The 22,778-nt window shown below is 35.6% G+C and overlaps 1 protein-coding gene across 1 annotated transcript; it reads left to right on the top strand.

Moving 5' to 3' along the window:
- The first annotated feature begins 1,357 nt into the window (after positions 1–1,357).
- On the top strand, positions 1,358–21,972 carry LOC126970237 (probable Rho GTPase-activating protein CG5521). The gene is made up of 15 exons (XM_050816044.1): positions 1,358–1,614; positions 2,912–3,022; positions 3,186–3,203; positions 4,211–4,382; positions 6,007–6,575; positions 8,129–8,419; positions 9,251–9,432; positions 11,458–11,601; positions 12,219–12,388; positions 14,904–14,986; positions 15,836–15,987; positions 16,965–17,154; positions 17,513–17,650; positions 18,713–18,808; positions 20,706–21,972. Exons 1-15 carry the CDS (start codon positions 1,509–1,511, stop codon positions 20,936–20,938), a joined length of 2,655 nt encoding a protein of 884 aa, XP_050672001.1. The 5' UTR covers positions 1,358–1,508; the 3' UTR covers positions 20,939–21,972.
- Positions 21,973–22,778: the final 806 nt, after the last annotated feature.

The following is a 22,778-nucleotide window of genomic DNA, read 5'->3' as shown; positions in this document are numbered from 1 at the left end:
TTGAATGTACAACAAATTAAGGTGTCACAACATGCACAGTCTTTGCTTCCGTGACACCAAGAAAACAATTATATAAAATAAAGCAAAAATTATAAAATCAAGATACGAATTTGAAAAGAAGGAAAAAAAAGAAGAAGAAGAATATTAATCATATTTTGGCGCCTAACAATCTCGTAATATTTTTTTAAAAGCAGGTAAAGAATCTTTAAAAATATCTACTTCACCACAGATGGAGTTATAAGTTCTTGATAGACGTGGTATGGGAGAAAATTGCTTAAGGTTAGTTTTGGCAAATGGCTGATGGAACAGGCCAGCTCCGACCTGCGCACGCCTTGATACTCGGCGGGGAACTCGTAAGCTGATGGAGTGCACGAGTGATGGACTGTCGAACTGTTTTCTAATTATTTTGTATAAAAATATTAGATCTAGCATTTGTCGTCGAACAGAAAGACTTTTCAAGTTAAAGTGTCTCAACTTATCGCAGTACGATGGCAATTGCTTATGTACCCCACAAGAAAAAGCAAGGTGCCATAAGAACCGTTTTTGAATGCGTTCAACTCTTAATTGGTGAATGTTGTATTGAGGAGACCAAACGATGCTACAGTATTCTAGATTACTGCGCACATAAGCATTATACAGGGTTATTTTAGTTGTTGGATTGCGGAATTTTTTACAGTTACGGATGATGAAGCCTAGCATTTTTGAAGATTTATTAATAAACATTATCAATATGAGGCAGAAACGTTAATTTGTTATCAAAAAAAAACCCCTAAGTCTCTAATATCAGTTTTATCCTCTAGAATTAAACCATTAATGCTATATTGAGTTCTGAGTATATCACAGTTGCGAGTGAATGTGATAGAGTAACATTTACTTGTGTTCAATGTAATTTTATTACTAGTACACCATTTGTATATTGCATTAAGATTTTCTTGTAATAAATCGCAATCTAAAGGGCTTGTTATAGTTCTGCATAACTTCAGGTCATCTGCAAAGAGATAAGTGCTACTGTGTTGGATGTGAGATACAATATCATTAATAAATAAATTGAACAGCCATGGCCCCAAATGAGAACCCTGAGGTACGATTTCCCTAAATCGGGACGTAACTTCATCACAATGAAAAATGAACCATCAATTTGAGTTACGAGAATACGAACTTTTCGAGATAAGGTCCTTTCGATTCTATCCTCGTTTTGTTACGAGAATAGGCCTACAGCTTACCTCCTGAGGACTTGGATGTATGAGCTTATGCCCTTTGTCTGTCCTAGTATTGGACGAAGAAAAAAACGAGTCTTACGTCAACTATGCGTCAACTCACAAGTCACAACTGTATCAAATTTATAGGTACAGTGCTACAAAGTAAGGTTTTTGTGATTGTGACTTGTGAGAGTGAAACTTTAAACTTTTATAGGCTTGGTACTATCCTCAAATAAAATATCATCATGTGAAAACCACGAAAACAGCAATGAAAACAATCATCTCATAAATTCCTTTACATTTGGCGACATGTTTACCAAGAAATCCCACCAAGATGTCAAAAAATCAAGTATTAAAATACAGGATTCAAAAAAGGATTCTACAACCCGATTAAAACACTTGAAAATAGTCTTAGGTGAGTTAACTGTAAATTGAAGATACACCCCATTCTTACATATACTATTCTTAGTCTTTCTCGCACCGTAACATTTCGTATAACATGATAATTATTAGGAAGAAGTACATAACTGTAATTCACACACTTACTCTATGATGTAGTAAAAACTGGGTTCTATAAAGCGGAACGTTAAATTTAGTTTGTTTGTTTGTGACTTGTTGAAAAGTACGTTTTTATCTTCATTTCGTGAATACTGAAATAAGGAAAAAAGAACAATAATTTCAATATTTATGACCTTATTTATGGACTCAAGGAAAATATTAATGTATCAGCAAAACTCCTTTATCTAACTGGATACTATAAATTAACTGAACAGAGTTTATGTAAAACTTAGTAATACTGTTATCAGAAATAGTAACAAAATAATATGTTATTTTTTATAAAACCAAATTGTGTCTTGCTCTGTAGGACTTCAATAACTAAAATATTGTTTATATCATATGTATATAGGTACATGACAATATTCACTAATATGTATTTAAATACAATGTTTACTTGAAATGTATGTGATAATACTTATATGAAACCAACTGAATTCAGTGAAAAATTTAATAGCTTAGTTATGATATGGTATAATATAATTTTGACTTTGTTCCCTCATGTCTCAAAAGCAGCACTCAAGAACGGATGTAGATGAATACTATGTAATAAGAGGCGGGACTGCCTAAGTAAAAATTGTAATTTACTCCAGTATGAAACAGGCAGTAATTTGACATAAGTTTGAGATATTAATTACAATATTATGGCTATAAAGTAATCCGACTAAGTTTGAAAGCAAACAGTTGCTTAAAACATACTGGATTTTGGCTATTTCTGTTTTTTTTTTTACAAAATTATGGTCATCTGTCATAAAACTAGTTAAACCCAGCTATTATTCACTGTGGCTTGTCCATAAATTATAATAATAATAATAAAGCCTTTTATTCAACTAAAAACAAACAAAACAATTTATTATATCTAACTTATATAAAATCCAGTTTCAGCTGTTTGCCAGTTGGCATAGGCCTCCTCCAACCTTTTCCACTCCTTTATGTCCTTGGCAACCCGGCTCCAGGTCACTCCTGCAAAATTTGCCAAGGTTGTCCTCCCATCTTTGGTGGGGTCTTCTCCTGTGTCCATATATTGTATTGACTAATAAAAAATGTCAATTTAGACACAATTTTGTGCAAAATTGAGTTGAGGGATTAAGACATCACAAAATATTTTGATGAATGTTGTATGAGTATTAATTATTATATAATCTTTTTTTTTACAGAACATTTTGATATTGATGAGGCTAAAAACTATTTTGAAGCAAACTTTAGTCATGTCTATTTTATTTTATATGATAATTTCATACTAGCTGAGAATAATTTACGACAAAAAGGTATGTCTTTATTCTTAATTAATATAGAAATAATATAAATCAATGAATTCAGATCTGAATAGAAGATGCTTTTAGGGTAAATAATTTACTAAAAATATTTGTTTCTTGATTATATGGATATGAATTTGCCTGTAGTTAATGTATCCTTTTCTTGTTTGTACAGAACTTCCGTTCCACCTTGGTGAGTTTTGGTGTTAATATTTCCATTATAAGTGGCTGAGCCTTCAACAGCATTCATATAATCAGTAGCTTATAATCACTACATACTAAAAAACAATGCAACACATTTCATAGTCATGTGTGTTAGGTGCATCTGCTTATCATTGGCTTTTTTAAATAATCTTGATAAGAATAATAAAAAAAGTTGCTTCAATATGAATCTGATATAGCTTTAGCAGCTTTGCCTTCTTATGTGAATGTAACAGAAATAAGCTATATGAAGAGTTACTTTATTTAATTTTTTTATTATTATCTGTCTACTATTACTAGAGAAATTACTGGGCAAATGAGACTACATCTTATGTCTCAAGGTGACGAGCGCAGTTTGTGGGATTTTTCAAGAATCCTGAGCGACACTGCATTGTAATGGTTAGGGTGTATCAATTACAGTCAGCTGAGCATCCTGTTTGTCTCATCCCTTATTGTCATAAAAAAACAATTTTTGTTGTTTATCAAGTTGAATTATTTCAACAAATACATTAATATCCCATCTAGATATAGAAATATTGATCATGGAATATCTACTTATTATTATATTACACCCCAAAGCTAGTTCTTAAGAAAATAATAAAAATTTAACCTATTGTATTCTATGCATTAGGTCAGGTCACCCATTGAGGCTTAACTTATAAATAACTTGCTTTATAAAATATATTTTATTGATACAATATATTTTAAGCAATATTGATATTTAGTAAGTCCTAGAAAGTTGAAAGTTTTCTTGATTATTCAGATATATATGTGCGAAAAAATTACCAATTTATTATATATATTATTTGTAATTAATTGTAATACAAATAATATGTGTATAATTGAAAATTTTACCCGATATCATTATTAAATTAACAATGCATAATTACTTACCTACATTGCTTCAATAATATATCCTCATCTTTAAGTTTGGAGTGCTATCATATCATATTTATTAAGGATTGCTGAATTTCTATATTAATTTCTCTTATATTTTAGTTCATAAAGCTGGTAGAGAGGAATTAGAGGGTGCTCTATGTCTCTTAGAAAAAGTATTATCATTATTACCGGAGTTAATTAGCAGAAGATGGCAGTTGCACTCTCTATCGAGAATATTTTCAAAACTCCTTCATTTTGGCAATTCACAAAAGTTAAGAGCAGAGGCTATAAGGTATATTTATAGTATTATTTCGTATATAATTTGGAGCATATATTTTTTTATAGAAAAGTTGGATGAACAAGTGTATAATCACTTGAAGTTAAGTGATCAAAACAGCCAAAATTCTGCAATACTAGATGAAAGGTGCACACACTTTTTATTTAGTTCTCTATATCATATTGTGCTGGAAACACTGTGCAAAGAAACTCAATCCACAGTTGCATTGTGTGTGGCTGAATTTAACAGCAATTCTTCTGTATTAAAAAAATCCAAATACTAATTGCACAGCAAAATATTACCTCAAAACATTTTAATTTTAGCAACAATTTATGTTCTTAATACATTGCTATTTATTTAAAAGTAGAGTTTTTTGATGTAACCTTAACCATTAGGTCATTAACCCCAACTTCCATTATGTTTAAAGTTTTAAGAGCTTTTACAAGGGTCAAATTGGGGGATTATATGCAGCAAGTGTTTGACCCTCATAAAACACTCTAGGAGTAGGGGCAACTCCAATCGTTGAAGAAATCCTAGACCATTGATTAGTTTCTGAAAAGGGCAAACAACCCCCATAAAATTCTGCATGCGTATTTCTAATGTCAACCCAAATTTGCCGTGCAATCGCTATATATTATATTTTAATTATATTTTCGTACATTAGACAACATTTTGTTGCGCATTTGACTAAAAAATATAAAACACTGTTGATGTATATTCTTTCTAGTACTCGTTTTTAACCACCATTTTAAATTAAGCTAATTAAAATCAATTACTGGCTGTTGTTTTGTTCGTGCTTCATCGCTAAACGTAGTTTGCAGTCGAGCAAAGCTCTGCTGAGCTGTCAAATTACACAATCGTAGAAAATCTACCATGAATTTTTTCCCGATTTAAATCCATTGTGTGCGATTTCTAAAAGGACACAATGCCAAAACAAATGAAAATAACAAACAAATAGAAATAGCAAAAAAAGTCTAAAAGAGGAACCAGTTTCAATTGTTGTATTTATTTTTCAAATAATAGTTATTTGAGGGGCCAGTTCCACTTTGTATCTATAAAAACCGCACTAGACGAACACATCCAGATTTTAAGTACAGATACAATAACTGAAAATGTAGGGTAGGATGTGATGCTGGAATAATCATGTTGAAAAGCTCTTTGAAAAACTGTCGATGTAGCGATGGGCCTACGCAACACTACAACTGAATCCGTGACAATTCGAGCAGCGCTGACGAGTAAATCGAGGCTTTTATTCGACATTATAAAGTAGATTCCTGGTGTCAGCTGACGCGTTATTACTTTTTTTTTATAAGAGGAGTACGAACACCTAATATACGGGTAGCCTGATGGTATGTATGTGATCTTGACAGCCCATAACACTTTTGTAATGCCAGAAAAATGACTAGAGCGTTGCTGACTTTATAACATGTCAAATATATGTATTCTAAAACGGGCAATAATCGAATTGAAGGGCACTGTTATGTTGGTCAACGCTTCTACCTAACAACCAGTGCTTCAGTTGTAATCATACTTGATTATCTTAATATGGCCGATATTCACAGGACAAGCAAGGGTCACACTAGGTGTCCCTGATTATTAAATTATAACACAATGTTAAAGATTGTTGTAATATTTTCAGATACTTCCTGCTGTGGTTTCAAGCATTAGGTGACAATGCTCCACCGGAGGTTAACAGAATGTTTGCGTCACTTGTGCCCGGCTTACCCGAATCCAGTTTACCACCTGCGGGCTCACCATTCAAACCAAAAGTATTTGACGTCGTTACAAATATATCACAAGATACAAGCGATTTCAAAGTCGATGACCTCATGCAGCATCCAAACTTCACATCCGTAGCAGATACTAAAAAAGTTGTAGTTGAACATACTTCGACTGGGATTGCTACTACTGTGTCCTCTTCAATATTCCATGACACAAATGCTTTAAATCCAGTCCAAAGCGTTGATATTCAGCCCCTACTCCCGCCCAGTGCAAGTGAGAAACTAGTTGAGAATGAAACCAAATATTTCTTTGAAATATTACTCGACGCTATGGCTACTTCTATAACAAAAGTGCATTGGAAGGACAGATCCCACGCGAAGTCTATGAGAAGTTTTGCATTTTTATTAGAGAAGTTTAAAATGTATTACCTGCCAGTAATATGTCCACAGTTTAATTATAAAAACTCTTTATACAAACCAAATTTGGGTAAGTTTTAGTCACTTATTTATTTGATAGAAGCAATAATTAAGTTCAATGTTGTGATCAGGAGCGTGCATTCCATACAGGCAATTAATCAATGCCTACTTTATTAAGAACCTAAATTAATATATATAATAAATACCACTAGTGTGAAAGTTAATTTAGTTCCGTTATTCTATAACCAAATTTCTATTGAACACCCAGTAATTTATGTGTGCCTACCAGTGGGAGGCTCCTTTGCACAGGATGCCGGCTAGATTATGGGTACCAGAATGGTGCCTATTTCTGGCGTGAAGCAGTAATGTGTAAACATTACTGTGTTTCGGTCAAAAGGGCGCCGTAGCTAGTGAAATTACTGGGCAAATGACGTCACTCAAGGTGACGAGCGCAGTTGTAGTGCAGGCCAGAATTTTTGGGGTTTTTCAAGAATCCTGAGTGGCACTGCATTGTAATGGGCAGGGTGTATCAATTACCATCAGTTGAACGTCCTGCTCGTCTCGTTCCTTATTTTCATAAAAAAAAATATGTGTGCAATGCCTAAATTTCTTGCTGTTATAATAGGTACTTGTAGCTACAGCTGTGCCTACCTTGCTAGAAAACCAATGCACGCCCCTGCTTGTGATTTCTTTCTTGTACTAACAATAAAGCCGGTCTGTCTATCGAATCCTTGAATGGCTGTATGCCTTAAACTAGATTTCATGTTTGACAATTTACCATACTCCACTCATGAACACTAGCACAGAATTCACTTTTTTTTACAGAACAAATGTGTACACAACACTTATTTTCATTGCGTCTTAACTTAATCACAGATGGAAACAAAAATATATGTTTATTATACTGATCTCATGGCCAATGAATACTGCATGATAGACCACTGCAATGTGGAAAATAAGTTGTTAAATTTCATCTATAAATCCTATTCAAATCTATTTTTCACATAATTTTTAACCCAATATGATTTTTCACTATATATGTGTATCCAAAATGAAACATACAGGCATCTTAATCATGTCATTAAAAGAGGCGATTTTTTAAATGAAGTATTGTGATATTCGAATAATAACTTAAAAAATGGAATTTTTCAAATCCGTTAAATATGATCCCATTGATGTTAAAATTCTTTACTGTTCGAGTTCTCTTCGAGCTCAAGAGCTCAACTTTTTACGAACATATGGTAAATTCAGTAATTTAAAACAAATATTTGTAGTGACGATTCAAAAGCGCTTAGTTTAAGATTAATTGAATAAATTTTATTTGACTTTGACTCTCGCTTGATATCATTTGTCATACACAAATAAAAGTTGAAAAACAAAATTTTATGAACGATGCGGGATTCGAGCCCACGACCTCCGGCGTTCCGTGCCGGCGCTCTAACCAACTGAGCTAACCGTTCGAGTACCGCCTCGTTATAAAATTCTGTTTGCTTTGTTCAACTCTCAGGTTGTGGCTTCATCTGTGTTTTTCAAATTTTATTTGTGTATTAATCCTAGAAGTGAGGGTCATCACTTTAAAAACATAACATATTATCATTTGTCATATTTGATTTATTTTTTTAGAATTACCAGTCCAACACAATATATTAGAAGATAGTTATGTCTTATGCCGGGTGACATTAATTAAATGGGTGGCAAATTATGTGCATTTCATGAAGAAACAAGGAAGTGAGGGCCAACCTTCATCCATGACAAGTACGGGCTCCCACATGGCTCATTCGAACACACCTACACCTGCCACATCCTTGCACCACGAGGAGGAGACTTCGTTCACTGTTGGACATCCATCGGACTCCAGTAGAGCATCATCTCATGATTCAGCTTCTAATACCCCACATCCTAGCCTTGAATCAGGTTAATATTACTTACTCTCATTTTATACAGGACTAGCTTATAATGATATTCATTTAATAACGAGAATCATCGCGGAACATGATTCTTTGAAAAAAAAAAGTCAGCTGAGTTTCTTGTGCCCGTTCTTCTCAGGTCTGAGGCAGTCTATTTTGACTTTGAATAAGTGATTTTGAATCCTATTTTGAATAAAAATAATTGAATTTGAATTTGCTGCACCAGCAGGTTAACGTAAAGTTCTCTGTATTTGAATGTATGAATTATTTGTATATTGGTGTATTGCAAAGATGGATATCATAGAAAACCATGATTAAAATGACTTTGACATGGAAGTTCATCACAGTAGGATTATTGATTTAGGAACTTACAAGCGCCCATCTCAAAGGCAAGAAACAGATATCTTTTTACCTTTGGTATTCTGATATAGCTGTTGTTTTTTTATGTTTGTATTTTACTTTTTATGTGGTAATCCTGCCGTATTGCGCCTCTAATACAAAAATATATCGAGAACATACATTTAAACATCATACGGAAGAACGGCTGAACGGATTTGTATGAAATGTTGTGTGCATATCGGGTAGGTTTGAGAAGCGGCCAACATCTATTTTTCATACCCCTAAATGATAAGGGTGACCCGCCCTTAAGTATTTTTTTTTTCGACAATGTTTTAAATTTTTATTTATGATTTAGCATTAAAAAATACACACAACTTCTAATTTTCAGCTTTTTCCGATCAACGCCTGTTTTTGTTGCAAGATTACAATCAAATATTTAACTATATTTTTTGTTCTCAAATTAAATTAACCTAAAAATTAAATTTTCTCTAATTTCTAGGTACTGGAATATACGAAGAGGTATCGCCTGAACAAGTCGTACGGGATGTGTTGTGTTGTTCGTCCCGGGAGCACGTGGACTTCACCGTGGAGATCCTGAGGCAAGCGTTCCTCCTGCCCTTCATACACGCAGCGGCGACCCGCCGTGTCATCGCGCTGTACAAAGACTGGATACAAATGAATGTATGTTTAATTCATTATTTTCTAACGGCCGTTCCCAATATAGATGGAGATAAATTACTACCTTCTATTCTATTCTTCCTGCTATGGCTCCTGTGGAAGGTATACCACAAGTTTGCCAATGTCACGTTAAGGTAGACCACCAAGCTTAGAGTATTCTTTTACTAATTTAATGGTAGTGATCGGTGCTTAAGATTGAAACAAGTTTTATTTTCTTATACCTGAAACAAATATACATGCTGTTAGGACTATAAAGGACATACACAAATATAGGGAGAGGAGACATTTAAAGGAAGTTGGGCGGGGAATTTCAGGAGGTATAAATAATCTGAAGCTGTCCCAATATACCCGATAAGTCATTCTTATCGCCTTATATTGGGACGCGTGAATTGCAATTTCCCTATAAACTTCTATCGCTGGTAAGCTATACGTCCTCCCATTGATAGGCAGCGTGTATAAGGTGAGTTACAGTCGATAAGTATATTGGGACAGAAAAGTCAACGATATTTACGATTTTTATCTCAAGTAGGCCACAACCGGAGATAGACTGAATATTGGTAACAGCTGTAACGGTTGCCATCGCCGCGCTTTGAGACCGGGACACGCCCGCAGCTTAGTGATGGTCGCGGCACCAAATCACCAATTAAAAGTGCAGATTCCATTATGGCTGCTGGCGTCACGCAGACGTTAATATGACAGGGTTTCCGACTCCCCGTCCATAAGTTTCTGTTTCTACATCGAGTTTTAGGGAAATTCACATGTATGTTGTAAGGTGTAATGAGCTCCTTCATCATCATCAGCCGGAAGACGTCCACTGCTGGACAAAGGCCTCCCCCAAAGATCTCCACGACAATCGGTCCTGCGCTGCCCTCATCCAACGTATTCCGGCGATCTTAACCAGATCGTCAGTCTATCTTGTGGGGGGCCAATCAACACTGCGTCTTCGTTCGTCGTTGCCATTCGAGGACTTTACTGCCGCAACTGCCCTGTGCGCCCTGCACATTGCCACTTCAGTTTCGCAACCATCTGAGCTATGTCGGTATCTTTGGTTCTCCTCCGGATCTCCTCATTTCTGATGCGATCTCGCAGTGATACTCTGAGCATAGCCCTCTCCACTGTCCTCTGAGCGACCATGAGCTTCCTCATTATTTATTACTATTGCAAAAGATCTTTGCATCTATTTCTATTTATCTATTTCTCAGGCGATTTTGGCAAAACCTCCTAAAATCATGTGCACCTTGCCGCTTACAAATTTATCAATCAAACATTTATACCACCAGGAATTATATCACATATATATATCTACGTAAACATATTAACCAACAACAAGTAGTGTGTTAAATTTTTCTCAGTAGTCTCTGGAAAATATAGTGCCAGTCGATTCAGGATCGCGTTTAGATAATTTTTAAATTTGTTTTAATGTTGAACTACGTTGGGTGCTGAGGTGATTTAAAATCTTTGGTTCTTTTTTATAATAACATTTTTTATTATTTAATTCCTTCAAGTTAATTGAAACGTTAGAGTATTTAGCATGACTTTTTAGAGAGATTTTTGTGAAAATAATTCTTAAAACTTATACTGTACATTGATTTAAAAGAGGGGGAATGAGAGTTTCTTGTCACTTCTCATTACTACGCTATTAGATACAATAATGATAGGTGTTGACTTTACGACGTACAATTTATAATAATATAATAATATTGACACACTTTTCACACATATTATCTTGCCCCAAGTTAAGCATCTACAGCCTGTGTTATGGGTTACAAGACAATGATATATTTAATACAATATACTTACTTAAACATACCTAAATTCATATGAACATACATAAATACATAAAAAAAATTACAGCGCAACCTTTTCTCTATCTTTTGACATTCAAAAGATAGAGTTTCATTTCACCTTAATGAATAAACCAATTTTGATTGACTCTCACACAAAATATATTAGATGAATGGTGTTTGCATGTCTTTCAGTATTTAACAACAAAATGAATAAGCTGTAATAAATTTGTGTGTGTTTTAGGTAACAGAGATCCCACCTTTTTTGTTGGAAAGCACACACGAAGCGGGAGCTGGTGAACCTCAGGTGCCTCCGAGAAGGTTGAGGAATGACTCTTACCTAGGGGCGCTGGGCAGGGACAATGTGATGGTTCGAGCTGGATTGCAGGTATAACTCTATTGTAATATGTCATTATTATGAATAGATTCTGTTAAAACTTGCCATATAGTTTTTTTTTTATATAAAATGGTAGTGCACTTTTATGATCCAATTCGAGCGGTGATGCGATATGACGGAGGTCATATATCGCGGTACCCAGCACTACTGTTACAATAGTTATGTTATATGATTCCTTTAAAAACATCTCCATAAATAATTAGCAATAAAAATTCCTGTAATTCCTATGGTGTTACAGTAATATACAAGATGGTATAAGTCGCGGTGATCATCTAAAATAGGTGACCAGTATGTATGCTCAAATAAAATTTGAGAACAAAATTTTATGAAAGATGCGGGTCTCGAAGCCACGACCTCTCGCGTTCCGTGCGAGTGCTCTTCCAACTGAGCTAACCGTTCGAGTGACATCATAAAATCTTGTATGCTTTGTTCAACCCCAGTCTTTGCACAAGTCGCTCTTCAGATTTTTTCAAATTTTATTTGTGTATTAATCCTAGAAATTAGGGTTGTCACTTTTAAAAGCATAACAAATTGTTTAGTATGTATGCTGTTTGTCCATAATATTTGCACGCCTGACGCCACTTTAATTAAAATTATTTTTCTCACAGAACGTGTTACAAGTATTCATGACGCAAGCGGCGAACGTGTTTGTGTCGTGTTCGCCCGCGGTGTCCGCGAACGCACAACTGTTGCTCGACGAACAAACCGACACGTGTAAACGTGTGCTGAATATTTATAGATACATGGTCATGCATGTCGCTATGGACGGCCGCTCGTGGTGAGTTTATACATTACTTTAACATGTCTTGATAAGCTATATATGACATGCGTGTTGATTTTTTTTATGAAAATAAGGGACGAGATGAGCAGGACGTTCAACTGATGGTAATTGATACGCCCTGCTCATTTATTAATATTTACAGTGTCCCGATAACCATTACATCATCCTCTTTTTTTTGCTGTGGCAACCCTAAGGCATAGTTCGAAATTGAGCTTCTCCCAATTAATTTTATTAAATTTAATTGTTAAAGCAAATAATCTTGCGTGTAATACTCAGTGTGTACGTAAACAAGTGTTACTGTGTATTTATTTGTATAACTTTTTTTTATGGAATAGGAGGACAAACGAGCGTACGGATCACCTTTTGCTTAGTGATCACCGCCGCCCACAATCTCTTGCAACACCAGAGGAATCACAGGAGCGTTGCCGGCCTTTAAGGAAGGTGTACGCGCTTTTTTTGAAGGTACCCATGTCGTATCGTCCCTGAAACACCGCACAAGGAAGCTCATTCCACAGCTTTGTAGTACGTGGAAGAAAGCTCCTTGAAAACCGCACTGTGGAGGACCGCCACACATCCAGATGGTGGGGATGATATAGTACCAATTACTACTTGAGAAAACAAAAATTCTGAACGGCGCTACAACTGCGCTCGTCACCTTGAGACATAAGATGTTAAGTCTAATTTGTCCAGTAATTTCACTAGCTAAGGCGCTCTTCACACCGAAACACAATAATGTTTACACATTACTGCTTCACGGCACAAAAGGCTCCGTTGTGGTGCCCATAAACTAGCTTGCATCCTGTCCAAGGAGCCTCCCACTGGTAATGATTACAATAATCCCCGCAAAATGGTACAGCGATGGAATTTTTCATATTGACGTCTGTATAACGTCATCAGGCATACAGTACAGTCAGCATATTATATCAGTGTATTTTATTTTGAATATTTTTTTTAATTCTCTATTGTAGCGAAATACTTATTTTTGTCACTATGCTTTATTTAATATACTTAATATACCTATTATCATTATAAAATAATCTTATATTTTGTCCCTCATGAGCTTCATACGTATTGAGTAGGTATTTTTAAATGTCATTAATATTAGTTTTGATAGAGACTATGAAAATAACAATATTTAATTAAAAAAAATCTACAATGTTTCAATTTAAATTTGTAGGCTATTTGAAAATGATTGATTTTTTTGAAGTGTTTGGCTGGAACTTACGACACTAATATCTCACTTTAATAGGAGTGTTTGCGTTGAAAACATTTTTTTTTTTAAATTAAGAGTTAATTTCCTAAATGTATTCGATTAAATTAATGTGATAATAGATTATGAGAAAACTAAACAATGGACTGAATGGTAAAATTAATAGTCATATATTATTTAGACAGTGACATATTCATTGTTTTCCTTTAATATGTTAATTATAACCAAGTTAGTAATGTTAAATCTTAGATTAATGATTAAACTTCGCTGCGCTCCAAGTAGATACTGCAGGCGCGTCGTCGCAAAGTGCGGCAGCTAATACTACGCCCAAGTGGGTGTACTCGAGCCAGTCTCGAACAATGTGTGACGTTGACGTGCCACATGTTCTGTTAATAATTTTATAAATTTGTTAATAAAACTTGCTAATAATTGAAGTAAATGCTGGGTTGCTTAATAAAACTTTGTAAAAATAATACTAGAAGAAATAAGAAAGACACTGGGATCATACATCAATCATCATCAGTAAGTATTTTGTATTTTATTAATTTCAATGTAAAATAACACGATGCGTATGTTACAAAATTTGAAAGATGCCACGCACACAAGTATCTAATAGTTGCCGTAATAAAAAAGCTATTGTTCTTAGGTAGAGCGGTATCTAGTTGAAGCGCAGCGGGGACCAATCCTTAATCTGAGTGTTAAATAGTATAAACTCCAAATTCCTCCTTAATATAAGTGTTAAATATTATTAACTCCATATAAAATAGTTTGGAGTTAACAGACAGTAAACGGAAAAACACCCAAATAAATTAATTTACGCATACACATGAAATAGGAATGGCTTTTTGTAATGTAATAACAGCTCTTTACTAAATACACGAGAACAAATCTTCAATCTCCTGTTTTGATTTATATCAACAGCTGGGGAGATTTTGAGGGACCAGCCTAATAGAAATTATGTAGAACCCAAAACTTTTCTTATCAACCGACTTCCAAAAGGAGGAGGTTATCAATTCGATCGGTATTTTTTTTTATGTATGTACACCGATTACTCTGAGACTTAAAACTTATCAATAGTTAGCACATACAAATAATAGTATTTTATTAATATTAAGGGTAAAGGTTTGCATAAGAGGTGTATTAAAGTAAATTTTTAGTTATTTGATACTTTTCAGTTTTTGAAGTCGGTTTTTTTAAACGTAGTTTTTTTTACACAATAGTGTGAATCAATTACTGCTTCTTTAATATCAAATGGTGGATATCTATAAAATAAATCATAATTAATATTATGTATGTTAATAGGGAACAACTTCTGGTGGTGCTACTACAAATTACATCGATTGTTTTGACAAAAGTTCCGCCGAAGAAGAAACAAGACACACTTGGTAAGTCTAATCCTAGCTCTTAAGTAAAAAAACGACGTAACATTCTGTATGTTAGGTTATATTAATTAACAATGTAATTAAGGTTATAATCTTTATAAAAAAAATAAAAGATTCAACCGAATTTATCAAAAAGATTGCAGAAGAAAAAAAGCAGCCTGACCCTACTGCAATAAATAAATAAAGTAATATGGCAGCTACCATTTTGCATAATGAAAAAAATTAAGTTTGAAATGAATTATGAAATTTATTTTGTAAACTGAAACCGAAATTTTCAGGCTACTCATTGCCTAAGCTATCTCAATTGCATATTTTATATATTATTCTCGTATAAAGTATCCCATCAGTGAGTTACAGGCAAAGTGATATAAACGGGGTCCCACGTCGTTCTGTAGCGTACGACTCAGATCATATCGTCATTCTTAAGAGGAAATAACGCTGCTTAATTTGTCGTGTTGGCCATTTGCTCATTGCATCTTTGATTCCTATAAAAAAGATTTCCGTCATGGTATTGATCCATATTTCGATAGCCTTTGACACTTGATTGTCTGTAGTTTAGTTTAAGCTTCTCAGTACTTAAAGTTTACATTCTATCGGCAGCCCATCATTGGTAATGGCGTCCCCGTCTATCTGTATTGAATTCACACAATACAATTTGCATAATTTTTTTAAATAATGAAATATTTATAAAATATACATAAAATATGAAATATATACTACATAGATTGTGATGATGTGAGCTGACCAAGGTCTTGCTTACGTCACAAGTCACGTCATGAAATGGTTCCTACCAACGATTGAGCCTTATTATGCATGAAATTAAATAATAAATACAAATAATTCTAATTGTAGGTGGTTTCCTTGCGCCAGCGCTTTTTCAAACACTCATTGTGACGTGGATCAAAGCAAATCTGAATGTCGCTGTGAAACCGGAGCTGTGGCAGAGCTTTATGGAGCTGTTGACGAGACTCACTCATTGGGAGGATTTGATCAAGGAATGGGCTGTAAGTAACAAGTACTCGTTAGAACCGAGCTATCATATCGAATTTAATTTATTCATTTAGGTCAGAAAAATAACACTTAAGTATTACACTGCGTCACCCCAGGAGTAAAAATAATAGGAAAGTGGCTGTTGTAAGAGGTGACTAAGGTCTTTTTGATGTGGAAATGTCGCGTTGCCTTCTAACAACCTAGCAACTATAGCACAAATGGTCAATACTTGACCAGAATAATAACACACTCGCACTGAAAACCGCCGGAAAGTTTCCCGCTTATAACGGCCATACAGGTCTCTAGGGAAATCTTCGACCAGTGCCTTAACAAGCTTGTTCTTCTTGTTCGAGTTCTCTTTTATGAAGAACGTGGAATGGGGCAACCCGTTACGCGACAAATAAACCTTCAATTAATTTACTAAAAAAATATTAAAAAAAATGTCTACTACAACAAACTTGGTATGTTACATGTCTCAAATTTCTGCGACACTCAACAGTTTTGCAAGTAGATACTGTCTATGCCGACATAACCAAAGCCTTCGATAAGGTTGACAACTGCTTGTTAATATGTAAACTAAATCGCAAGAGACTGCCATAGACACCTTAGTGTCTCTTCTTGATATGGTTTGCGCCGTATTTGGCAAAGAATCTAAACTCTTTGCAGTTTCTTCGGGTGCGCGCTGGGGTACCCATTGGGGCCCGGTACATTTCTTATATTTCATTATCAATTTAGTTGCCGCTATACGTGATTCCAAATTCTTTCAAGAAAGTTTACAGCTCTACAATGGTTTCACAACAAATGGTTGGCAGACAGGCGGTGGATTAACGACCAGATATGATTAGCAGACGTGACGACCAGATTAATCTTGTGTTATGTTAAAGCAGTTCGGATGTTATATAAAAAAGGATACCATTTTTTATAAAGATTATACTATATACTTTTGTGTTATGTTACAATTTCAACTAACAAAAAAAATTATATGAACCAGAAAACTATGGAGACGCTAACTCGTGTGCTCGCGCGGCACGTGTACTCGTTGGAGCTTTCGGACACGGTTGCAGTGGGACCAGAGGCGAGGGGAGCCCGCGGCCGGAGGGGAGTGGGGGGAGCACCCGTCTCTTACCCGCCCCGCGCGCCCCCGCTGAGGCGACCCTTGCAGCACGACACCAGGACACCCGGTACTGAGTTTCATTAGATTATTTTAACTCTAATTGGACATAGCTCCAGAAAAACGTTCCAAACCACAATCATGTCGAAATTTAGTTAAAATATAGACAAAACTGGTAAACGAACTGAAAAAAAAATGGCAGCCCACTGTCACTCTTTACATGACATCGTGACTTAGTAGCCCAACACGCATGTATGGAATAGACTAATGTTTATTAAACTTTAAACACAAATTCCTTAAGATGTTTGTGGTTTGCAACGTTTTTCAGGAAGTACGTCCAATCGACAATTTATACTCTACTGCTTTATGGACAAGAAACATGTTCTTCAAAATCTCTACTAAACATTTATTATATTTGATTCAATCAGGTAAATCCAGTCGGGTGAACCCTGACGCCCAGGCCCGCAAGGAAACATCTCGGCGGGCGTTAGCGCGGTGTCGCAGCGACCCCCACCTCGACAGACACTCGCGCACGCCGGCTAACATACGGACGCACAACTCCACGGGTAAGGCCATTATGTATTTGTGGACTGCACTCAAAATCTGTTATAACACCGAATTGACAAGTGATATAAAAGCACACATATTCTATATCCTTGTCTGCGAAAAATAATACAGAATATAAAGCAGTTTAAAAGGTGTCAAACATGGTGTTAGTTTTATTAGAGACATTAACATAATCCCGCACATGTTTATAAAATTATGCAATTTATCAATTCCACGGGTTAACTACTCAACCGATCATACATAAAAAAGTACACATATTGTCTCCTGGCAAGGACGTAGAGTACTTATTATCCACAACTTAAGAGTGCCTGGGGGAGCACGCTATTAATTTCATGTCTGGTCTTCATAATACAAGGAATGAAGGTGAAAGAGTGCTGTAGAAGGAAAGAGAATCACTTCTAAAATTGTCGGAATGGCGTAGAACGAATTTGCGATTACTAATGAAATCTAAAATGGGCTGTATATGTATACTTAATCATTTTCATATATGTCATTATTAAAAATAGGATTTAAACTCACTCATGTCAAAATAAAAGTTTTCCGAATCTTGGGACGACTCCGATCGAATTCAAATAATATTAACAATTTTGCGCAGCGAAAATGTTGTATTTCATGACAATGATATTATTACATTCATGCCATATTAATATCTGTTACCACACATACCATGACATCTTTTTTAAGAGCAATACGCATTGAACGCGGACGATGTCGCGGGCAAATTCTAGTAGTTAATATGTTGTTATTCACTTTGTCGTTGTAAATAGTTTACGTAGATTATCGGAAATATCGGTCTTTCATCAACTTCCAGAAGAATAGCACAAAATAATTTACGCACGTACTTGTACACGCACATTTTGCGTGTACGGTACGCATTCTGATGCGTAAGTCGTAACATGAAAACAATTATTAAGTTAATTATAAATCCCTTGGAGCTTTGTTGTGTTGTGTGATTTTGTAAAGCGATATATATATATATATATATATATATATATATATATATATATATATATATATATATATTATGTTCAACACTTTATACCTAAATTTTTTTATTTTAGAAGAAAAAGTCCCATCAGAGAACAAACCAAGACGTTGGTATTCACTAGACTCTATTAGACAATCGTCACAACACGAAGAACGGGACTCGGCCAGTGGTAAGTGTGGTGTTTTTAACCTTTAGGCGTGTCATGGGCGCTTTTCATTTATTTTGTTAAAATCGCTTATGTTATTGTGTCGAATTGAGTGTTACATAATGTCTAGGTACTCTTAGTACTCCCAATTTATACTTAGCAGTGTGGTACCTACCAGTAGTGGACAGATAGAGAATTATTTGGTCGGTTTTAATATTTCCGAACTACTATTCTATCGAGGCCGAAGAATAGGGAAAAGTGGAAAAAGTTGGGGTAGGCCCATACCCAAAATGGGGTCCATAACCAAAATTAAAAACAAAAATAAAGGTCCACTTTAAATAAAACTAACACTAGATTTTAAGAACTTTATATTACTAACATTTGATTTAAAATCAGGGTTATGGAATAAATTATTATTATTATTATTCTATCGGGGCCATTATTCTTGTCTCAAAAAGTTTGTCCTTGACAGCTGTTAAACTTTGATTTCATCTTTACCTCGTCATTATGTTATGCATTAGCCGTTGTTCTGTATAAAGTTTATTGAATATATTTGTGATTTATTAGACGTTTAGAGTAGTAGAAAGATTAAAAAGCATGACCAGGAATTTATGACAGATTACAACATTAATAACAATATTTATTTATTTATAAATATTTAGGAATTTTTGAAAGAAAATTAAATTTGTTACAATCATTGAGGTTTGTCACACCAATGATATTTTGTGGCTCTGCGGTCAATTAGTGTTTGACATTAGCACTATTGTTTTGGCCATATTGCCGTATTTGACATAAATATATTTAAATTAATGTTGGCCTTTTTAAGTAAGTACTTTTGCTCTACGCAGTAAAAGTATACATAAATAGATTTTTTTTAATGTAATAATATAGGCTAGCCAATGATAATACATAAAAGATAGTAGTAAGTACGCACATGAGTAAATAGAAATGATGGGTACATTACCTACCTGTTAAAGAAAATTGACATCTGACGTGTTTCCTTTCGTTGAATGCAGCAATATTTTCATATTTACATTTCATCACTATAGAGGTCAGATAACTATAGCTGACACGTATAAAATATTCACATATTATGACACTCTTTCTTCTCTCTAGCACATTATATTCTTATTGGAGCAGGTCTGTCTCATTCCCCGTGTAGGTATCGAAATCGTAAGTACGCGCGGCGGCCTCTACAGAGAGGCTATCCAGTATGGACTCACGAGCGAGCAGCGACGCACGCGCGAGTTTATTCGTCACCTACTTCACCGGTCTAACCGATCATTTAAAAATGGAGAAACATAAAAAAAGCAAAGCATATTAAAGATCATTGCGATCCAAAATTATTTTTTTAAGCTTCCGAAAGACGCACAAATAATCTAATTTAACGTGATTATTATTATAATGAAATTACCATTCATGATAGCTACCTATTTTTTTATACTAAGTAGGTTTGACTAAGTTGTGGTCTTCCATACATAACTATTTGCAACTGTAGGTTTGACAACGCAAGAATATTGATTTAAAATTACGATTTCATACCTATTTATTAAAGAAAATACTGATATAGTTTTATAAGTTGACCTTATACAAGGTATAGTTTTAGGTAAAGAAGACAACCCCAATGTTGTCAGAAGAGGTAAGAGTCACGCGATAGAAAGAGAGGCAACTTCTAGGGGTTTAAAAATGTAGGTTAGTAGCGCTGTGCGATCTGAACTACACCTTATTGTATGTCCGCAAGAGTCCCTATTTCTTTAATTGATTTTGCGGAGTGAGACTTTCGTACTTGTACCATTACATATTCTTTGATTAGAGTAACAGAGCGTCCTGGTTTTACTGTTGTTACTTGTGATCGTGCCAGCTGTAGTTACCTGACTCCTACCGAAGAATGTTAAATGGAGAGTAATTAAATGTGTCGTAGGTTCACGATCACCATCACCCGCCCCATCTAGTGGCATCGAAAGCAGTTCGATTAAAGATTCACCATTGCAAATTGATTTGGCTTCGGATGGCGGCAATGTGGGTATGATATTCTTTTTTCTACATCTATATGTGGCTGGCTTGATACAGGCCCTGACTGGGATCTGGAGTGGTGACTGTTGTTGTGTCCATACATTGATACTGTACCGCGTTTCAAAACGCCATAGACAATAATTATGCTGAGATGGTTTGGCCATGTCGAGAGAATGAATGAAGAACGATTGACGAAAAAAGTGTATAAGGCCAGTGTGAGTGAAAGTGTTGGAAGGGGTAGACCTAGGCGGACGTTTCAAGATCAAATCAGGGACGTCTTGAAAAAAGGCCAGGTCAAGAGTACCCTAAACCGGAGAGCATGTATGAAAGGAATAATGAAAGTGGACGAAGCGAAACAAGTATGTAAGGATCGTAGCAAGTGGAAAGAAGTGATCTGTGCCTAGTGCTTACCCCTACGGTAAAGAGGCGTGATTATATGTATGTATGTATAGATAATAATTTCACGTAAGCTGAGTCTCCTAATAACACGATATTTTTTTATTCTGCACTTTCAATGACCCCACTCTAGATCCATACCGGGATCATACTTATATATTTTTGTGTTTCTTTCTAATTTTTAAATTTAAATTAAATTTAGATCATTTATACGTTTAGATAGACTATGACAGCTGTGAAAACCTACTTAAACCAAATTAACCTCTATTTTGAGCAATGTATGCACACTAACACAAAGTGTTCATACAAATCGCTAGTGTAGGACGTAGCTTTGTCACGCACACTAAAGTTTTAAACCTGGCCTGTTTTAATCTGTTGTCTAACAGCAAGATTTCTATCTAGACGTATAAATTATCTAAGATGTTCATTTATTTATTTATTTTATTTTATGAAAATAAGGGACAAGACGAGAAGGACGTTCACCTGATGGTAATTCATACGCCCTGACCATTACAATGCAGTGCCGCTCAGGATTTTTGAAAAACCCAAAAAGCGGAACGGCACTACAATTGCGCTCGTCACTGATCCTCATTTGTTCAGTAATTTCACTAGCTACGGCACCCTTCAGACCGAAACACAGTAATGTTGACACATCACTGCTTCACGGCAGAAATAGGCGCCATTGTGGTACCCATAATCCGTGCCGGCATCCTGTGCAAAGAAGGAATTTATTAGTCATTCATTATCCTGTTTTATTTTACGATGGGCTTGAGATATGTTTGCTTCTGGCCAAGGTAACTTATATTGCGCGGAGTGGTCAGAGACGGAGGGCGGGGAGAACGCCGAGGGTGAGGCGCGCGGGGCGGGGGGAGTGGGGGGAGTGGGCGTGGTTTTGGGTGGACGAGCGCGGGGCTGGCTGCCCGACGTGGCCTGGGTGCTGTGGAGGAGGATGCTGGCCTCGCTCGGAGACCCCAACGCGCTCAGCGACCCGCAGGCGCATCAGCACTTCTTCAACTACCTGATACACCTGAACGCCACGCTTATGAAGGTCAGTACGTTATTGACCTTGATTCTGTCATTTATAGCCTCATTAGTATTTTACATCAAACGATATAAATGAATTAATTAGAGACACTAAGGAGACGTAAGGAGAGAATTAGGAGTCACTAAGAACAAATAAATTACTATGTGCGTAAATAAATCTAAAGTCTATCAGTGTAGGAGTCGTAGCGGTGGAATGGTAGGAATCCTATTTGTGAATTCTTCGAACGCTCACAAGAACAGTCATTGAAAATTCTTATTAAAACAGTAATTTTACTACTGCACGGATTATCTCTGGACCTCGCTGGAACGAAATGCCCTCTCTCGTTTCCTTTTCAGCCCCTCACGCTCAACCTTCCGTCAGTACGGTTTGCAGATTTATTACCGTTCGGTGTACCTAAAGTGTGTCAAGAAAATATCATGTATTTCGTGGTACGTACGCGCTTTATATTGAAGATACCCTTGTCGTATCGTAGTTTGAAACACCGCACAAGGAAGCTTATTGCACAGGTTTGTTGTCTGTTGTAGAAAGTTCCTTGAAAAT

The sequence above is a fragment of the Leptidea sinapis genome, chromosome 20, assembly GCF_905404315.1.
Source record: "Leptidea sinapis chromosome 20, ilLepSina1.1, whole genome shotgun sequence".
NCBI classification, from domain to species: domain Eukaryota; kingdom Metazoa; phylum Arthropoda; class Insecta; order Lepidoptera; family Pieridae; genus Leptidea; species Leptidea sinapis.
Note: the sequence above shows the minus strand (reverse complement) of the source record. Positions and strands in the feature narration are given on the sequence as shown.